Source organism: Mugil cephalus, chromosome 18 (assembly GCF_022458985.1).
Source record: "Mugil cephalus isolate CIBA_MC_2020 chromosome 18, CIBA_Mcephalus_1.1, whole genome shotgun sequence".
NCBI classification, from domain to species: Eukaryota; Metazoa; Chordata; class Actinopteri; order Mugiliformes; family Mugilidae; genus Mugil; species Mugil cephalus.
In genome coordinates, this window is record NC_061787.1 from 22,961,786 (window position 1) to 22,983,762 (window position 21,977).

At 40.6% G+C, this 21,977-nt stretch overlaps 1 protein-coding gene across 15 annotated transcripts in view; it reads left to right on the forward strand.

The window, feature by feature from the left end:
- Window positions 1-19,446, forward strand: part of tnikb (TRAF2 and NCK interacting kinase b) — an 82,070-nt gene extending 62,624 nt beyond the window's left edge. For 9 of the 15 annotated variants that reach the window (XM_047612241.1, XM_047612242.1, XM_047612246.1 and 6 more), the window contains 5 exons: window positions 33-182; window positions 686-845; window positions 5,539-5,678; window positions 15,087-15,166; window positions 18,945-19,446. In XM_047612241.1, coding sequence (XP_047468197.1) covers window positions 33-182; window positions 686-845; window positions 5,539-5,678; window positions 15,087-15,166; window positions 18,945-18,969 — 555 coding nt within the window. In that variant the 3' untranslated portion in view covers window positions 18,970-19,446. Of the gene's footprint in view, window positions 1-32; window positions 183-685; window positions 846-5,538; window positions 5,679-15,086; window positions 18,350-18,944 lie in introns of those variants that run through there. The other 6 variants (XM_047612245.1, XM_047612254.1, XM_047612255.1 and 3 more) reach the window with 1 other exon arrangement.
- Window positions 19,447-21,977: the final 2,531 nt, after the last annotated feature.

Genomic DNA, 21,977 nt, shown 5'->3' on the forward strand with positions numbered 1-21,977 from the left:
TTTAATAAGCAATTTTCCTCTCTGTCTGCCAGTCTTTCACCGACCTGCAGCATCGCCCCCTGTTGGTTGACCTGACTGTGGAAGAAGGCCAGAGATTAAAGGTCATCTATGGCTCCAGTGCTGGCTTCCACGTCATTGATGTGGACTCTGGCAACCCTTACGACATCTACATCCCCTCACATGTAAGGCTGTGTATGCAGTGGTGTTGGAGTGCACCCAATAAATGAACTGGTTTGTGAATGAATGAATGACTGAGGGAGTAGATCACTGAATTGCCACTTTGCAAACAAATTAAGAGATCAATGAATGAATGGGTACGTTTATGAAAGAATGCACTATTAATGACTGAGTGAACAAATGTACAAATAAATGTGTGAAGACTGGATAAGTAACTTTGAAAATGGATTGTAGGGGTAAGTGATGAGTGTCCTCCTCTAACCCCGGTCTGGTTACAGTCAGAGATGGATGGAGTAAGAAGACAGTAACCACAGCAACTGCCTCACATTGCTTTTGGCAGTCATGAATCATGCTGCACTCCAGTCTGTTTCCGTGACGATTGCGTGACTGAGTAATGGGAGACTCTATTGTTGCAGCAGTTTCTTCTCTCTCGGGGAAGGAGGGGTCTAGCAGCTCCTAACCCCCTGCCCCATCCCTTCCAACCCCCTCCCGTGTGTCATCCTGGCAGATTCAGGGCCAGGTGACCCCGCACGCCATCGTGGTTCTGCCCAAGACGGACGGCATGGAGATGCTGCTGTGCTACGAGGACGAGGGCGTCTATGTCAACACCTATGGACGCATCACCAAAGACGTGGTGCTACAGTGGGGCGAGATGCCCACCTCCGTCGGTACGTCAACCAATCAGCTCGCTTCTCCCTGACTCCTGACCTCTGACTTCTATAAGCGGTTTCAGCAGATCATCCTTCACCCTCACTATTTACCTACACCCCTTTTCTGTTCAAAGCAACACTCTTACCTCTTCCTGCCTTTTGCTTTCAGCTACACCTTCAAACAAGAAGGCCCGAATTTAGTCTTGCCGTGAGCAGGTTAAAAGAATACAATAGCTTTTTTGTGAGACTGGGTTAATCAACGTTATGTGGTAAAGTGATGACAACAACAGCACCTCCATCACATCCATTTCTTCATGCTAACTTTATTAGTGCTCTTGAATCTCTCTTCCATGTCCACCATGATCTCCATGACTCTTGCTCCACTCAGCAGTTTGTCCTAACTTTGCTAATGCAATATGTCTGTGAAGCGTTTCAGTCATCCAGGTCATGGTAATCCAAAAGACACTGAATAAAGGCAACTGGACCAGTAGAATTTCTTGAAGACGTTTCACCACTCATCCGAGTAGCTTCTTCAGTTCTGAGAGACTAGTGGAAAGTTGAGGTTTCCATTCACCACCATTCACACCTTGAGACTGGAGGCTCCTACTGACAATAGCATCGTTAGAGCACCATTCATTGGATAAGTAGCCTAGGCACAACAACAGGTAAGTACCCAGCCATTATGGAAAATGGCGGCACCGGTTTCTGGTCAGGCAAGTGGTGTGTACCCACGGACTTCCCACTAGTCTCTCAGAACTAAAGAAACTACTTGGATGAGTGGTGAAACATCTTCAAGAAATTCTACTAGTCCGGTTGCCTTTATTCAACGCCTTTTGGATTGGCTAAATCAACTTCCAAAAAAGTTGAAATCTTTTCAAAAATAATATTACTGATAACACACTATTGTGACACATTATTGCATTAACCATTTTGAAGTCTGCATAATTTTAAACTAGATTTCATCTAATCATCTATACAGTTGTCATAAATGTAGAAATGAGCTATAGAGACCAAAACATTTCTTGTATCACACTGTAAACATGTTTATTTCTGCTGTAAAGTTTTTAAAATGGAGGTCTTTATGGGGTTTACTCTAATGGACATTAGATGCAACATTTGTCACTTCCACATTAACTTAATGTTTCAGCAGAGGAAGTTACTGCAAGTAGTACTGTAAGTTTAGTAATAAAAAACACCCTGCAATGCCACAGTGTACCAGAGTTTTAACTTCAGTGTTCTCATCACTTAATAGGTAAGTTGAACAATGCAACAGCATCCCAAAAACCCAGTATATCTAAGTATAAAATATCCATCTGCTGCAAGACTTGACAATACAGAGCATTACCTCAAACCTCAGCATGACTGAAATCTTTAATAGCTCTTTACTTTTGAATACATTTTTTGTTCGTCTGTCGTGTTGACTTCTGTCCTCTTGTCCCATCTTTCAGTTTCAGTTTTTCTTTCATCTGCGATAGGATTACCTCAAAAGTAACTGAAATATATACACAGTATCTCACAAAAGTTAGTACACCACTAAGATGTGCAAAGTGTGCCCAATTAGTCATTTTCCCTACCCAGTGTCATGTGACTTGTTGATGCAGGTGTCTTAAATTTGGTGTTAACACTCTCATATTCAATCATACTGGTCACTAGAAGTTCAACATGGCACCTCATGGCAAGGAACAAAAAGAACTGTTCCTCTACATAAGGATGGCCTAAGCAATAAGAAGATTGCAAACACCCTGAAACTGAGCTGCAGCATGGTGGCCAAGACCATATAGCGATTTAACAGGAGAGGTTCCACTCAGAATAGGCCTAGCCATGGTGGACCAAAGAAGTTGAGTGCACGTGCTGAGGGTTATATCCAGAGGATGTCTTTCGAAAATAGACATAGGGTCTGCAGAGGTTGAAGGGTGGAGGGGATCAGTCTATCAGTGCTCAAACCATACGCCGCACACTGTATCAAATTGATCTGCATGGCTGTTGTCCCAGAAGGAGCATCTTCTAAAGATGATGCACAAGAAAGCCTGCAAACAGCTAAAGACAAACAGACTAAGGACACGGATTACTGGAACCATGTTCTGTGCTCTGATGGGACCAATACCCCTTTCACATCGAAAATCCCAGGTTGATTTTCAGACCCGAGTTGACTCATCTTTGGTGTGCTTTCACATCGCCAGAAGTCCTGGGTTGGACCTCCTGCTGTGAGAGCTGCGTGCCTGTTTTTTCCTCCCTCTGATATGTCATTGCATACATTGCAGGTAAACAATTGGCAGCATGGTGTGTTTTTTTAACGCTTTCAGTTTGTTGATGACCTGAAGAATGAACCAGTCAAACCCCCACTAAATAAATCCCCAATAAATCTCTGTGTCCCGCACAGTGCCTGATATCTGCCGCTGAATCTCCTCTTCTCGTCAGATGCAGATCAGCTCGCGGATCTCATGGTCTTGACAGTGAGCTGCCATGATCGTTAAAAAAGTGTGGGATATTGCTATACAAGCTGTATAAAAACATTGTCGCATATGCATTCCCCGATTGGTGCAATTTCCCGAACATCATGTAGGACTAAATCACCTATGTGCTCCATTAACCATCGTGTAACAACACATTTGATTGAAAAAAAAAAAAAAGAACAAAAATCTCTGCCCTTCAGAGATTGGTCTTTTTGGGAGTAGACCAAAACTTGTTATTGAGCTGAAGCTTCTACAATGATACAGTCTGACAGGGTGTCAGACTGTATCTGTAGTGCCTCGATGTGAAAGGGGTTCAAGATAAACTTATTTGGTTCAGATGGTGTCAAGCGTGTGTGGCGGCAACCAGGTGAGGAGAACAAAGACAAAGACAAGATCCCCTCCCTTTGGAAACTGGGTCGCAGGGCAGTATTCCAACATGATAACAACCCCAAACACACCTCTAAGGCGACCACTCCCTTACTAAAGAAACTGAGGGTAAAGGTGATGGACCTGCCAAGCATGTCCCCAGACCTAAACCCTATTGAGCATCTGTGGGGCATCTTCAAATGGAAGGTGGAGGAGCCAAATGTGTCTAATACCCCCCAGCTCCATGATGTTGTTATGGAGAAGTGGGAGACAATTTCAGTGACAACCTGGAAAGCCCTAGCCCAAGAGAGTTAAGGCAGTGCTGTCCTGACTAAAATATAATATATAATATATTAAATACCCTTATGATCTTCAGATTAAGGTCTTTAATTAAAAAAAAATAGAGTTCTGTTACAAGTAATGAGTCACATTTCATATCTGGGCTATAATAAAAATCGTTGATAGAGTGATGTCTTTCAAAGTGTTGTCTGCCCAGGATTGAAGTCCTGATTCCAGTTCTTCATCTCATGTATAACATCTGGATCACCTGAATTTTACACAGACAAACAGACATGTGAAATAATGTGTGTTACATGTTCAGAACGTGTATGTGTATGGAATATCATCACAAATATTGACATTTTGGTTTCTCAATCTTATTTTACATTACCATCTAACTTGATCTACTAACATATTCATACTGTAATATAACATTGATATTTTAGTATAACTGAACACAGCTCAACACATCAAACCGAACCAGGTCTGTGTTTGTTACCATAACATTGTTTGTATGGAAAAAGTAACGTGAACGTGACATTAATCTTTCCTACTTCCTACTACTAATTTATGTTCTGAGTTCGCTGGAAGGCTAGTCTTAGGCTAGTTCATTAGATGGCTAATTGGAAAGTTAACTTCAGGTACCAGACTAGCTATATTGGGCTCTGACACTGACCATGAAAATAGTTCTCCAATTTCACTTACCGGATGGTCTTGTAGGAAGTGCAGCAAGGCAGACAACTATTATTTTTTAATCAAAATGATCCAAAATGGACCAAACCTCAAACTCAGCCAAAAGGTTGTCATTAGCTCAGATGAGGACTAGCAGAGAGACCAAAAATAGCAGCTACCAACCTACTCAAAGGTACTCTAAGCGCTTTTACTGTCAGAGACACATCCACATACATTCACACACCAGTGCCAGTTGCACTCAGAGCAACTTGGGGTTCAGTGGGTTCTTGCCCAAGGACCCTTCGGCATATGGCACACTCGGACCGGAGATCGAACCGCTAACCCTTCGGTTCGTGGACAACCCGCTCTACCTACTGAACCACAGCCGCCCCACAGCTGTTGTCATGAATAGTGGAATAAACCATTGAGACCAAAACCATTTTTTTGAACCCGACTGTAAACATGTTAACATGTTAACATGTAAACATGGGCTTTTTAACATGGGAGTCTATGGGGATTTGCTCCCTTTTGCAGCCAGACCTCGATGAACTGCAATTTTTTGCACTTCCGCATTGGCTTCATTGCTCAGACCTGGAGGTTGCCGCCTCTGAAGTAGCTAGAGGAGAGTCAGCCGGATGGTTGAGACCCCACTGTCAGCTCAAATAAATTTAAATTTCATTTAAATGAAACCAATCCAAATCAGTGGACACCTATGTCGCTGCCCTGCATCTGTTTTCACTATTTTCCCCAACACTGGTTGTTTAAATCAGTCTGAAACTGCTGCAATAATCTCCCGGAGGTGAGGCGCAGGTGGCCTCATGTTGTGATTGGCTTGGGTGTGAGACTGGTGCTGAGTCTTCTTCTGTCCAATCCCCCTCTGTGTGTGTGTGTTTGCGTATGTGCGTGTGTGTGTGTGTGTGTACCCTCTCCTGTCCTTGCAGCCTACATCCACTCCAACCAAATCATGGGCTGGGGAGAGAAGGCCATTGAAATCCGCTCCGTGGAGACGGGACACCTCGATGGAGTTTTCATGCATAAGCGGGCTCAGCGACTGAAGTTCCTGTCAGAGAGGAACGACAAGGTGAGTTTCACCCCTCTCCACACACAGCTTTTACATTTCCCTCCAAGAAAGACAACACAAAACCTGTATGTTTTTCAAAATCCTGCCATTTAAGTTTCACTATTAATACACAGGTTGTTGTCGCTGTTGTGTCGCTGGACATGACATCATTGGAGTGGTTGGCTCAACTTGCGGTCACACTGAGCAACTACATATACATTGAAAATGACAGGGAAATGGGAGCAGATTACAAAACAATTTGAAGAGGCATGTTTTGTATTGCTCCTGGATGTTAACATGAGTTAAAGACTGGGAGAAACCTGTTCATTTCATTTGCCACTGACATAACCACCTGTTCTCCAACATTGGTTAGCTGCACTCAAAAGGAATCTTGAATAGGAATTTGTGTTTTGCATTGTTGGATCTTAAAAAGGTTCTAAGTAGAGCTTCAAAATGCAAAAAGATGAATTGGGAGCAAGAGACCAGAAAATCTGAGCAGGCAATTTATTGAAAATAACAATCTAACTGCAATTCATTCATCAGCTGATCAAAAGTCTAAAGCCAGCTACTAACTAGCTAGTTTTATCAGGTGACCTCCAGAAATTTGTAAGAATCATGGAGGTAAATGGTCTTGCTCTTATATAGCGCTTTTCTACCTACTCAAAGCGCTTTTATAGTCAGCGACACATCCACCCATTCGCTCACACAAGTACACACACATTCACACACCAATGCCAGTTGCACTGGGAGCAACTGGGGGTTCAGTATCTTGCTCAAGGACACTGAGGATATGGCACACTCAGGGGATCAAACCGCTAACCCTTCGGTTCATGGACAACCCACTCTACCTATTGAGCCATAGCCGCCCCGAGGTCATCTGTGACCATCATCTTTCGTAATCCTTGTGCGAGTTGTCCATGTGCATAACTTGTAATGTAAAAATTTCACCGCAAATTACCTACCTGTAACACAAAGGTCCTCTGATAATACTAATCCAGTGTGAATCAACATCTCTACTCTACATCATCTACTTTTACAATACTTTTGTTTGATTTGTGGCTTGTTCTGCCTTGTGTCACTTTAGAATTATAAAGGATGTTCTGTAATTCAAAGTTTGGACAGATGTTAGAGTGCAAAGTCGAGATATCGCTGAACTATTCATCCCTATAGATGGATGAAATTATTAAATCAACCATTAACGTGGTCATTGGCAAAGGTGGTCGTTGGTAATTTCTTTCACAGGTAGTATCAAAAAATATATTTTTATCATCCATTATAATTTGCAAAGTAATGAAAGAGTTCCCTGACAGGCAGTGGAGTGAGGCGGAAAATACCAAAGCCATAACAACGAACTGTAAATTTAAGTAAAACACAGAATTTATTTATGGCGCTGTAGTCTTAAACTTTTGATCATTTGACCAGTCACCATGAAATGTTCCAACCCTCTTCTCACTCCCAACTCAGTCCAGAGCTGCTGAATCTTCTTCACCTCCACAAAAATGGGTCTCTCAACCCTCCTTCTTGTCAGTAGCTCAAACAAATAAACATTACTTTGAGGCAAATTGATAAAATCTGTAAAAATTGAGTGTCTTTGATAAAGTGCTATATAAAACCAATGGATTACGATAATGCAGCAGCTTTCTCACAATATGAGGCATTACTACATTATGAGCGGTACCAGTAAGGCTCATAATAAGTTATTACATTATTACATTATGTGCAAAACCATTATTACATTATGCGCTCATGATTTTATTACATTATGAGCCGATTATTACATTATGGACTTTTATTACATTTAAGTTATTACATTATGAGTTGCTACACAGCCCTATGTTGTTTTGATGGTCCCAATGTTTTTTCTGCTTAACACATCCATTTTTGTAGTTTATTACATAATGCACCAAATTATTACTTTTTCTTCATTCTTCAAGTGCAACAGATGCAATTTGTAATAACTGATGCAAAATCTAACAACTTATTACAAAATCCAGCAAAGTTTATTACATACTGCGTTCAAGATTTTTATTACAAAATGTGGCAGATTATTACAAAATGCGGTGTTGTTACATAATGACATGAAAATTTATTACATTATTACATGATGCGGCATTATTACATAATGCAGTGTTACACACCTTGTTATTTCACCCTGCAGCACCTTGTCACTGCTCCTTGTCACTGTGACTGCCCCCGCAATAGGTTGTTTATTTTTGTTTTGTTTTGTGTTTTATAGCTTAACCTGCAGAGACAGTTGAATGCAACTAGGCTTAATGCGTAGTAGACGATGTATTTAATTAAAAACATGACAAATTATCAAAATCCTCAAAAGTGTGGGAGCACTTCACATTGCACAAAACAAGAAAAAGTGAGTTACATCAAGCTTTGTAAAAGCAATATTGCTTGGCATGGGACCACCATTATACAGCACCTGAAACGGAAACATGTCGGAGTCATTGATGAGGAAGAAGGGAGCTAAACACCACGGTAAGTCGTTGCAATCAAACTTTTTTCCTTTTTGAAAACGTAACATTAGTCTCTCCAGTGGCTTAACAAGCATGAAGAGTTCATTAAGTTAATATTAGCATTAGCTGGTTAATGACGGTGGAAGAGCACGCATGCACCTTTTACTTTTTATTGCCGTTTAATTTTCTTTTTGTGTGGTAATTAAGCTGTGTCTGAATGTGATTCATGAATAAACATTAGTGCACTTACTACAATGATGGTAATAATTTAATGATTAAGAATATAGTGTGATGAAGGCCTAAGACAGGATGAATTACATTTAGGGATGACAGTAACTTACTATACTCAAATTTATATAATTAAGTATGTTTATGGTACTTGTAGGCTTTTAGACTTTTATACATACATATATTTATCTTTCTCATTCCAGAAGAAAACAGCAAACCATTACAGGCTTCATGGTGGGAATCATGTACACCACGGCTAGCAGCTGTCTTGGCAGCTAGCACCCTGAACATGATTGTTACTGACATGAGGCCTGTCGATGGTCAAACATGACGGGTTTGCTACAATGAGCCGCACCTTCAATCCTGGTTACACTCTTCCCTCAAGGATCTTTTTCACAAAGCTCATGGAGAGAAAATATGAAGAGACATTCAAGGAAGTGAAGATTGTAGTTAACACAACAGCAAACTTGGACAAGTGTAGCCACTGAAGCCTGTCTTGGCATTGGCTGCCACTACACCACAAATGCCACTGCAGGACAGAGATACTGCATCTAGCATCGCAGAGTGGTTGGAGGAGGTAGTAACTAGGTTTGAAATTCATCGTAGTAAAATCGTTGCCATAGTGCATGACAATGGTGCCAATGTTGTGGCTGCGGGGAAAACATGCTGGAGAAGAAGCATTGAAAAATTGTCTGGGCTGCAAAATGTCTTGTTAAACATTTTAAGAAAAGAGAGCTAGCCAGCACTGAGCTGAGAGAGAAACGACAACAAATGGCCATACATGAACACAGCCTTGTTCAGGACATTAGCACAAGGTGGGATAGTACATTCTATATAGCTCCTTCCACACTGCAAGAAAGACTGGTTCGACCCAGAAATTGATCCGGGATTTTATTGGCTCGGTTAGACTCTGCTTAAGTGTGAACAGTCAGAGCTGACGTTGATGTACCTGGAACCTGCAGCAAAGTTATGGTCTACTTAACATCAGTCTTCCTGTTGGTTCCCCCGAGACCGATCTCTGAAGGGCAGAGATTTTTGTCCATTTTTTCAATCAAACACATCAAATGTGTTGTTACATGGTCATTAATGGAAGCGCCTAGGTGAATTAGATCTACGTCATGTTTGGGAAATTGCATCGATCGGGGAATGCATGCGTGACTGTGTTTATGTACTGCTTGTATAGCTATATGGCACACTTGTTTTAATTGATAGTGGCAGCGCACTAGCATGGCTGTGAGATCTGCGAGCTGGTCTGCATCAGTGGAGAAGAGGCTGTTTTCGATGTGAAAGCTTTATATACATACACACACACACATACATAGCATATACAGAGCAGCTGCAGGAGCAATGGAAAAGGATTCAAGGATTTTTTTCATTCGCCACCACAGAAGCATGAGGTAGAACGAAATTATTTTTGTTCCACAGCCTCTTTCTGGAGAGGAGGGATGCAAAAAGTGCGTCTGCTGATTAGGTCAGGTCCTTTCTGATGAAGGTTGCCCTCTACCTGCATCTGGAAGTTTAAATGTCCATTGCTGACTCCAACAATCCTTTGCGCAGCCTTCACCATCCTTTGCAAAGCCTTCTTCTCTGCAGCTGAGCAGTTGCCATGCTACACAGTGATGTAGGAGCACAGGACACTCTCCACCCCACATCTGTAGAATGAGATGAGGACTGAACTCCCAGTCCAATATGTCTCAGCCGTCTGAGGAAGTAGAGGCGCTGGTTGCCTTCCTGACCAGACTGGAAGTGTTACTCCAGCGCAGGTCGTGCAGAGAGAGAGGGAGGTGACTGCCCGGTTGGAAGTCCACAGTCATCTCCTTTGTCTTCACATTGATGCAGAGGTTGTTTCCTCTGCACCAACCTTCCAGGTGTTCCAGCTCTTTTCTGTAGCCGGACTTATCGCTGTTGCTGATGCATCCAACCACTGCTGTGTCATCTGCATACTTCACAATATGACAGCTGGGGTATCACACTGAGCAGTAATGTGTGAGCAGAGTCAGAACAGAAGAAGGCTCAGCCCACAGCCTTTGGAGGAGCCAGTGCTGAGGGTGATGGAAGAGGAGGAGATGTTATAAATCCTTACAGTCTGTTTGACAATAAGTCCAGTACCCAGTTGCACAGAGAGGAGCTCAGTCCAAGGGAGACTGCTTTCCTAGATAACGCCCTAAAGACAGTCAGCACGTTTACATACACATGAAAAAACAAAAACTAAAATTATGTCCTTAATTCAGCTTTAACTTGACAACTTAAGTGCATGTAAACACGTTACTCTGCCTGAAATGTGAATTCTCATTATCTGATTAAGACACCCAGATAATGCAATTGGAAATCCATTTTCTCCAGCATGAATACGCTTAATCAGACTTTCACTGGATAGCGCGTGTGCACATGCGCCACAACCACTGTGCTGGTGTATGACCCCAGAACAAAAACATCCAAGAAAACCAATCGCAGAAGAAGTCAGTAGAATAACCAACCGAGGGATAGCGCACGTCTTATCTGCACCATAAGTACCACGCAGATAACGTACGAGATTAAAAAAGCTGTACTTTTATCCATCATGTTGTTGTTTGAAATACCGATCTGCCTGACGGCAGTTGCAATATCACCTGCACCGGTACTCAAGCTGCAGAATCAACACCTTCGTCCACTCTACTAGATGCACGCCTTGGTTGATGGTGAAGACGAGGACGTAAGCAAAGCTGAGGACGTCACGCACAAGTGAGAAACAAAGTCCTCACATATTTTGGAGAAAAGAACCTTACCAAGGAAGAAAACACATTGCAATGGTGGAAGACTAACTGTGGCAGATATCCCATGTTAGCCAGGCTAGCCAAGTCCTACTTATGTATTGCTAGTTCTTCAACACCATCTTAGCAGCTGTTCTCAGCAGCAGGAAACATAGCTTCCAAAAGGAGAGCCAGCCTTAGCTGGTAGCCATTTTTGCATTGCAACGCAATGTTCGTGAGGAAAGGGACTGAGTGAGTGTATGCATTGCTTCTGTGTGTCAGCAACTGTGTATGAAAATGCCATGCAAAATCACATGAAGACGTGTTAATGTTGAAACAAATCCTGTGACTGGGTTTTTTTATTTGGATTTTTGTTTGTCTATCATTTATTGCTCATATAGCATAGGTCACTTTTTTGTGCACTAAAGAAATAGCCTACATATTTTTCAGTTATACAGCATACATTTGTATGACTTTCTGTGTAAATTTGTTGTTATTGAAGTGAAAAACAAAGTATTTACAAAATATATTATTTTTTATTTATTTTTTTGACAACATATTCAAGCAGTCACCCGTTTGTACTATTTTTTGCTGTTAAATTTTAAATTTTATTTTATTTCTGAATAAAGAGGTGGAAGTTATTTTTTTTTTCATCCACTTAATTGAAAAAATATTTTACTTATTTAAATAATCGTTAGTTGCAGCCCTACACTACGTGTACAGTTTTTGAAGTACTCTTAGAAACAGTGACATTCTCAATGTGTTCCTTCAAACCTCCACCCAGAGAGGCAACAAAATCCACCAACCTGAAGTAGATTGTGGAAAATGGTGAATTATTGCTGTGTTTTCTGCAGTACAAATCTGGTAGATGGTGAAAAACAATTGGAATTTTATAGACTGTTACTGAAAGTTAATACAAATCAGCATCAAAACAATGCCAAAATCAGACTAAAAGAGGCGCTTTTGGTTAGCAAAGCTCAACCAGGATCTACAGGCAAAAGTCTGGACAACGTCCGAATTTTGTCCCATTTCATGTCAGGTAATTACTATGTTGATACCAGCGGCTCTTAACTAATTTTGTAGTGTAATGATAATAATTCATATCATTACTTGTGGCATTATTGACTATCTGATTCTGATCACATTTAATGGCCTGCTACAGTAGAGACACCATTCTTAAAATGTGGAGCTAAAATCTGGCTGTATTTCTCATTGTATTCCAGGTAAAAAGTCTCACCTTTAACAAAAGGATGTCATCTGTTGGAGTGACACGTTAGCAAAGATCCCCTTCAGAAACTTGATAGCTATTTGGTAGCTTGATAAGAATTATAATATTATCATTACGCTATAAAATCAGTTAAGAGCCGCCGCTATTAACATTTCAGCTACCTCACAAGAAATGTTTGTTCGTCCGTCTGTTGTCTTCTCCATATCTGGGTCGCAGGGCCAGCAGCTTCAGCAGGGAGGTCCAAATGGCCCTACCCCCAGCCACTTACAACAGCTCCTCCGGAGATTCCCAGATGCTCCCAGGCCAGACGGGAGACATAATCTCTCCATCTCGTCCTGGGTCGCCCCCGGGGCCTCCCACTGGTGGGATATGCCCAAAGCACCTCTACTGGGAGGTGTCCGGGAGGCATCCTTATCTATGTGTGTCTATGTGTCGGCCGCTTTTTTCTGTATTCTTGTTCTTTCAGTCATTATGCAAAGTTCATGACCGTAGGTGAGGGTTGGAATTGAAACGTATGTATTTACACAGAAAAAATAAATTAATAAAACCAATGTGGAATGGGGATACTGAAATACCATGAGCCAGTTGGAATGTAGATGCCATAGTTATTTTCTATTTGCCCAGTCACGTTACCTTCCCCTCAGTCTATCCCGTGTTCGTCCATCACAGAGAAAAATTTGAAATTATAAATACACAGAAATAATGAAAATGAAATTAGTCTTTCTGTTATTAAACCCTTATGCCCTCATTTTTGTAAATTTTTTCAACTTTTTTTTTTCATTTGGTGATTATTTTGGCTGTGTTACAACTTGTGGCTTGAATTTCTGCAGAAACTCTTTAGCCAAATTTTTGAAATCCAGTGTCTCTTAGTCTCACGTGTCATTTATAGTATCGTGATGCATTTTGACCCCTCTGGACACCTTTGTGGCAAAAAATGTGTACGCATAAAGAAACCGCCATAAAATCCTTATACTTAAATATGTTTTTCTACTTTTTCTCTTTTCATGAATCACTTAAACAACTTCAGACCACTCAAAACTATCAAAATTTCAAGAGTTTTCAGGATTTTAAACCTTTAAATGCCAGTCTGAGGATACAAAGTTTGAAATTTTTTTTTACAAAAAAAGACAAAAAATTCCTTAAAATAAACAGTAGGATGATGGTTCTTTGGTGGTAATTGAAGTATTGGATATGCCAAGGATTGGAAATAAAATATATTTGATGGCATCATTATATTTTATGTAGTGTCAAACTGAAAAATTTGCACCCTCTGGACACCTTTGTGGCCAAAAATTTACACGTGCAAAAAACAGCCACAAAATCCTCATACATCAATTCTTTTCATCAACTTTTTTTTTCCATAAATCATTTAAACATCTTCAGACCTTTTCATCAAAAATAATTCATTTTTGTCTTGTTTTGTAACAACTAGCATTTAAAAGGTAAAAATCCCTTTAAAGGGTTAAAAAATGAAAACTCTTGAAATGTTGGTAGTTTTGCGCAGGTCTGAAGCTGTTATAACATTAGCACGCCAGCCATAATAACTTAGTAGTTACTCAGGCAAAGTTACGTGTCAATTAAATTTGGCTATCTACATCAACCAGTTACATGCACTCGTGTGTTTCACCGTATATGTGACGGTAGCTGCTATTTTTCTAAGCCTTTTGTCTAGATAAGCTAGCGTAAGGCTTGGTTAACTTCAAACTTCATTCATTTGTACAGTGGTGTTGGGTGTTTTTGAGATCAAGGTACATTAATGATGGTATGACTTTATTTATCCTATATAGAATCCTAACAAAGGACAAACAGAGACATTGACCTTCACTTCACATAGTCAACATCCAGTTCTTCCTTTTAATCTGCTGCGCCCATTATATTGGACTGTTGCATGTCAACAGTGGCTTGGATATTGTTACACACTGTCCACTGAGGGAGGGACGTCAACTCCAAGGCTCAGGAGCATGTCTCCATCCGCCCATAAAGTCCCGAAGTCAGGCACAGACGCACTGTGGTCCGGGAAGTCACATGCAGCCAGCTCTCCGCAAAACACAAACACTGCTCATGGTACACTACCTGTGGGTCCCAACAAGCGAACACAGTTTATCCATCCTGCCAAAGACCTCACGTTCGCCATGTGTACAGATGGTACTGTCGGTTTGTATAAACTGTGTGTGCTTGTTGTTACTTCCCAGACAGTCTAATATAGTATATCAGCAATATAACTGGTATGGTGTGAACTACACTGAACATAGACCACAGAAAGCCAAGGAGAGAAAACACACAGCTAAAAAAAAATACACAAGAATGGCTGAGGATCAAACATTTGACTATTCTAAAGTGGCCTTCCATTAGCCGTGATCTGTGGATAGAGTTGAAACAAGCGGTCTGGTGAAGGCACTCTTCAAATCTGAGACAGCTGGAGCAGTTTGCTCACAAGGAGTGGGCCAAAATACCTTTTGGCAGGTCCAGAAGTCTCAGTGAGAGTTACAGAAATGACTTGATTGCAGTGATTGTCACAAAAAGGTTGTGCAACACAATATTAAGCTAAGGGTACCATAATTTTGTCTCAGCTAATTTGTTTGTTTTGGGTTTTTTTTTTAAATATGTTGAACTACAATGTAAAAGCAATGTCTGATTTTCATTCATTTTCAGTAAATTGTTATTTATTATTGATATTTTTCAGTTTCAAGTTATTTTAATGACCATTGTGGAATTTTCTGTCTGTAATGGAAGGGTACCAGCAGTTTTTACACAGGCTGACGCTGTCCTTTCCCTGCAGGTTTTCTTTGCTTCAGTGCGTTCTGGGGGCAGCAGCCAAGTCTTCTTCATGACCCTCAACAGAAGCTCCATGATGAACTGGTAACAATTCTCTGGAAACTCTTGGGACCCATTAACCACCTCTTCTTCATCTTGAATATCAGCCACCAAGAGGAGGAAGGGATAACATGAGGACTGTGTGTGTGCATGTGTGTGTGTGTGTGCGCGCGGGCATGTGTGTGCGCGTGTGTGCGCGCGCTCAGGCGTGCATCTGGACCTCAGGAGCGTGACCCCCACATAAATACTTCCACCCACAGGGGGTGCTCCAGGCCCAGTGAATGGCATCACTGCCTGCTGAGCCAAGTGATTCCACATAATACTATCAGCAGACAACGCCTTCTCCTTCCTTGTGGACTGTACGACTGGGCTAATGGTTAATCTGGAGACTTTAAAGGACATGACGCAAAGCTTTTGACCTCCCTGTTTGACTCAGTGGGGAGCTGTGGAGAAGTTCTTTTTGTAGCACATCAGTTACTTTCTTACAGGGTGTTCACACTGCGAGTATCACTGCGGTGATGCAGGTGTTTATCTTTTACTGTGGTCTATTGTTATAGTAAGTATAGTAGACTAGTTATTAAGGTAGCAACAATACCAGTACTACTGCTTTTACTGTGGCCTGATTTGGACTGAATCTGAATCATTTTGCAGAACATCCACACTAGGCCTGTTTGATTTGTAAATAGGTTTCTTTAAGCTTCTGGCTGTGCACATGAAAATTGACAATCAATGAGAGAAACTTGATGCCTGTCAGTCCAGAAATTTAACTTTGTATCCTGTAAGAGATCAAACACGTCCTGTGGCACTTTAATGAACCTTCAATGTGACCAATGGGAATACACGTTTAGGAACATGATTTGGATTTTACTGTGGGGTGTGTTTAGCCTGAAAGCCAAACTAACTCTCCTGCCCCCCCTTTTTGTTTGTAGTGAAAAGTTGATCTGGAGTCTCTCTGTTGGGAACTAATAATACTCCAACAAAGATCAAATAATTTAGGTGGGCTTTATGTGGTGATGGACAGTAGAGTAACAGTGGCATAGTCATATAGGCCATCTGAAGACTGTGGCATTAAATTAGTGTACAACTACATGGCTCTGATTGATTGAGGGACTATCCAATTGCACGCAGAGTATTTTTAACTCTGTGTCAGATGGCTTGTTACAAATTCTGTGTCTGACCAAAACAGAGCGAACAAATTATGTGATGTATACTTCTCAATAATTCCTTTATTGCTGTTAACGGTCAATATATTTTACTACAGACTCAGTAGCAGAATTTAATAGTTTGGCTTTTATTGTAAACAAAGCTCTGACATTCCCCAGAGAAGTTTTGTGGGTGGGACAGCTTTGGACCAGCATCCAGTCTCATTTTTATGTTGTTGGGCCTAATTTTCCAGAAGTGAAGGTCTCTGCAGCTGGATGACATGAAATGATAACATGCATCTGTTTGCATCAGGTTTTTTTTTCTTTGTTTGTTTGTTTTTTGCAGTGGGATTGTTTGACTGAGATCATAATCAAGACTTTATTATAACGAAAGAAGACCTAAAGGAGATATTTTATCTTCTTCTGACAAAAACACAAATGTGAAATGACACATTTCAAAATAATCTGGCTTAGTGTGGAAAAGTACTGTTTGTTGTTAATGACTCCTGAGAAATAGTAGACTGATTCTTGTAGCAAAAACTTAAGGATGGCTTCTTTGTGCTTTTCCTTCTTAAAGCAAAAACGTATCAGCAAAAATGCATTGACCTTGAACAGTCCAGTATCTGTGGGATCTGGATGGAGCAGATGTGACTCGATTACGATGTTGCTCACAGTGTGAACACTCACTTGGAGTGCTGCTGCTGCCGAAACACCTTCTATCTGTTCCCACTGGGAAAGGAAAATACTACTACAGAATAAGCAGCCAGTGTGACAAGGAAAATGGGACATTTTACGCATGCAGATGCTTCACAGTTGACTTCAATGGCTGCATTATCCATACATGTTTCTGCCAGAGGAAGGAAGGTTGTAGATATTGTACTATTGTTGCAACAGCAACACACTAACAGAATCTCCACATCATTTCTCACTAGAAATCTTCGACTTTAGAATAATTAGCAACTTCTGGACGACTTTATTTTAGCTGCTCTTTGTTCTCACCACCTTTTTTTTTAATTGTCCATACTGTTCTGTGTGCATTGCACTTGTGTAAATACTCACTTTGATGTTAAGGACAGACTTGCAAAGCAGGGGACAAAAATATAAAGGTCTTGCTTTTATTCTGGGTCATACCTCTGTAAATCTGTCTGTTCTGTAGTTTCTGTCAGATTGGAGTTTTTCTTAGGCAAGCAAAGACTAACTCAGAGGCTTGTTTTAACACCTTTTGTCAGTAGTTTATCAACTTTTATTTAGTTGTTCATTTTGCATGGGGACATACATGGTTTTCCAGTCGTCACTTGTTTTGAATGGTACATTTGAGGCAATATGCTAGTGGAGGGGGAAGATCTTTCACCATACTGGGCTGGCTTAGCTGATTAAGACTGAACACTGGAGAATGAAACATTTACCATCCAGGTTCTTTTATTTCGACGCTCACACCGAGAACAGCTTGGAAGGAGAGAGCTGGAGTGCCACTTCTTTAACTGTAAACACTGGTGTTTGTGGGAGGAAACTGCTTTGTCTTTTACTAGATATTCTTTTATTGTTCGCTGATCCTAAAGAATCGATGGGTGCAAGCGATGCCACTTTAAGGCTAGCGAAGCCTAGCATATGTTAGTGCTGATCAACACCCTGTGAATAAAGGTCAGGAGGCAGGGTGCATTTGAGGAACTATAGATTAAAAGATATATATACTGTAAGAATTTCCGTTATGATGATATCTTACTAATCATTTAGAGGAAGACAAAAATAATGTTCACTTATTAAAGCATAGTTGTCTTTCTACAGAATAGAGAACATAGCTATAAGAATTTCTAAAAGAAATACAATGTTTTTATTGTGGTATTATTTGTATTTGTATTTCAATTTTTGTACGTATCAAGACTGTGAACGTATGTATGGCTGTCAGCCTTTGTGTGTCTGAGTGTGTGGATGAGCAGGTGTGCGCACAGGTGTGTGACATGCATGTGAGTGTATGTTTTCACCCCGTCTGAATCACTGGAATCAGTCAAAGAAACCTCAGTCTGGTAACACACATCTGTGATGTTGGGAATTCTACAATAAATGTCCTCTCATTGTACAGCAACAACACCTGCTCCACTCTTGTTCTTCACACCTGGCTTTCACAACAAGGTTCACCTGCACCATCACGTCTGATTTAGAAAAAACGCAGCAAAACCATAGAAATGATGTGCCTTTCATCCCACAATGGCAAAATCCATTCAGCAATCACGGACAGTGCACATATTGGTGGACTAAAGAATAAAATATATATATAGTATAAAAAAATATGAAAAAGATATATTACAAACAAACAATCGATGTGTATGTATGTGTCTACCATTGGGAAGGATGCTGACAGTGCAAAACAGCAGGTATAAATATATATGCATATGTACATGTAGTTACATAGAGAACAGTCATGGATGAGGAAGAATGTTGCACATTAAATGGGATATTGCACATATGTTGTTGTTGGTCTACTGGCAGAAGACCTGGCTGGAGTCTGACAGCAGAGGGGAGGAAAGACCTGTGATACTGCTCCTTCACACAGCATGGATGAAGAATCCTGTCACTGGTGGAGCTTTCCAGGGCTCTGACAGTCTTGTACAGGGGGTGGGAGGCATTGTGCCTGATTGACGACAGCTTCACCAATATTCTCATGTCCCCCACCACCTCCACAGGCTCAAGGCTACAGCCCAGCTCTAGCAGACCACACCATAAAAGATGGCTGACGCAACCACAGAGTCATAGAAAGTCTTCAGGAGGGCATCCTGCAGCCCGAAGGACTTCAGTCCCCGCAGCAGATGGAGTCTGCTTTGGACCTTCTTCTTCCTGCTCCTAATTTCAGCAATATTTGTGATAATTTTAGTAGTTATTACTGTTAGTAGCTCTTACATGCTTCTAGAGGCAGCAATAATTTGAGCTATATGCTAACAATAGGATGTTTACATACTCAAACAAGCATTATACACTCACATACCAGTTCATTAGATACACTTGTAGATCATTAACAGTCTTTCACAAAATAGTTCTGTTGTTGTTGAAACAGTGTCAGGAAAACCTGGCTGGTCTGACACTAAAGTGTTTCTGTGATTTAGCCTAGCATGATGACTAAAATGTTTTGCTAAATGATAATATCAGGAACATGTGTTGATGCAACACAATAAAATGAAATACTACAAATCGCAGCCTCCAAAATGAAAACAGATTTGAATCAACAGCTCTCTCAATTATTAGAAACTAATGTCTGTGAAGGTTCTCAGTCATCCAGGTCATGCTAATCCAAAAAAGCGTTGAATAAGGTCAGCTGGACTTGAAGAATTTCTTGAAGACGTTTCGCCACTCATCCGAGTAGCTTCTTCATTTCTGATAACCTAGTGGGAAATTGAGGTTTAAATAGGAATAAACTCTGTGGGTAACACCCACCAGAAACTTGCTTGACGAAAAACTGGGGTCACTAATTACCATAATGGCTGGTACTTACCTGTCCTTGAATGGGGAGAACTGGTAAGTAAAACACCGCATCCCAGTTTATTTCAAACCTGGAAACACACTAAGACAGAAACTGGTCCACCCCAAAGACAAAACACCTAGACAGAAACAGAATAATGTAGTGTATGCGGTTCAGTATAGTGAGGAATGTACAGACTTGTACATTGGGGAAACCAAACAACCCATACACAAGCGCATGGCCCAACACAGGAGAGCCAGCTTATCAGGAAACGACTCAGCAGTCCACCTCCACCTGAAGGACAAAGGACACTCCTTTGAGGATACCAACGTCAAAGTCCTGGCCAGAGAGGACAGATGGTTTGAGAGAGGAGTTAAGGAAGCCATCTATGTCAAAGTGGAGAAACCTTCTCTAAACAGAGGAAGTGGACTGAGATTTAATTTACCAACTATTTATAATTCAGTTTTGACTTCTGTCCCCGAGAAGTTTCAACAACATTCACACTTTGAGCCCCCAGGCTCCCATGGACAATAGCCTCGTTAGAGCTCTATTCATAGGGTAAGTTAGCCTAGACACACAGTTCCCCCCATTCAAGGACAGGTAAGTACCAGCCATTATGGTAATTAGTGACCCCAGTTTCTGGTCAAGCAAGTTTCTGGTGGGTGTTACCCACAGAGTTTATTCCTATATAAACCTCAATTTCCCACTAGTTTATCAGAACTGAAGAAGCTACTCGGATGAGTGGCGAAATGTCTTCAAGAAATTCTACAAGTCCACCTGACCTTATTCAACGCTTTTTTGGATTAGAAACTAATGCTGAATACCATAACCTTTGTGAAGACAAGCTTTTATGTAAGACTGTTTTATTATGTCATCTAAATGTATTGGTTTGATCTAAATGTTACCAGACTCATGATTACCTAAAATTGAGTCTGACACCTGGCCTGGACATATTTCCACCAATGTTGGACTATTTTATTCCATGCAGAGGCATAGTTTCTCAACAAACAGAGCAACAAAATTTTGTCACGTATGGTATACTTGACAACAAATGCCTCAATACCTGTTAAGTGTTTTTCCTTAGAGCTTTTTTTCGCTGACAATATCTTTTATAACAGACATTAACTTCCATTTTGTTCAAAACAAATTCAATTCTACTTCCTGCTCCCTTTTGTTTAAATACAGATCTAGTTATTCTTCATTTTCTCTGTAGCAGGTAATACAATTAAATATTTAATTATTCATATGGAGTGTTACCAGACTCTTCTGGCCAGACTATTCTGGTAATAACTGAGTCTGGCTACACTAAAAATATCAGATTTAGTTTTAGAAAATAATTTTGCCTTTACATTTAATATTTGGAAGTGCAAGGAATGATCATCCATCAACTATCTATAACCACTAATCCTGTAAATTACTACAGGTCGCCAGTCTTGTGAGAGGGCTAACAACTTAGACAGACTTTAATGGTCCACGAGGGAAATTACTTTGTCACCGTAGCTTCTTGCACATAAAAGTAAACACTGTTAAAACCACAAGAAAGATAAAATAAGATTAGATTAAAGTAAAATAAAAATAAACAGTGTAAAAAAAAAATGTACAGAATAAGCATGAACATTAGCAAAACAATGTCAAGGTGATGTGGTTGTTTGGCCAGTTCAGTTCAGAGCAGTCCAGAACTGAAGAAGCTACTTGGATGAGCAGCAGAACATCTTCAAGAAAATTCCAGTTGACCTTTTTCAATGCCTTTTAGATTACCATGACCTGGATGACTGAGAACCTTCACAGACATAACAATAAACTCTTTAATAGAAATAGAATAGAAAAAATTGTTGCATCATGTTGCACTTGCTTTGCAAATGTGTTTTCATTTTAGTCAGTGGTCTGGACTAAATAATAGAAACACTGTAGTGTTTCATTCTTCCCAGTTTAATCCCATCTCTTGTCATCGTCTACTACCGCTCATTCTCACTAGGGTTGTGGGGGTTGCTGGAGACGTCACCAGTGTAATAAAAACATATAATTGTTTGGAGTGATATTCCAAAAAAGCGTTGAATAAGGTCAGCTGGACTTGTAGAATTTCTTGAAGACATTTCGCCACTCATCCAAGTAGCTTCTTCAGTTCTGATAAACTAGTGGGAAATTGAGGTTTCAGAGAAACTAAGGATAATTTTTGGTAAACACCGCATCCCAGTTTATTTCAAACCTGGAAACAAACTAAGACAGAAACTGGTCCACCCCAAAGACAAAACACCTAGACAGA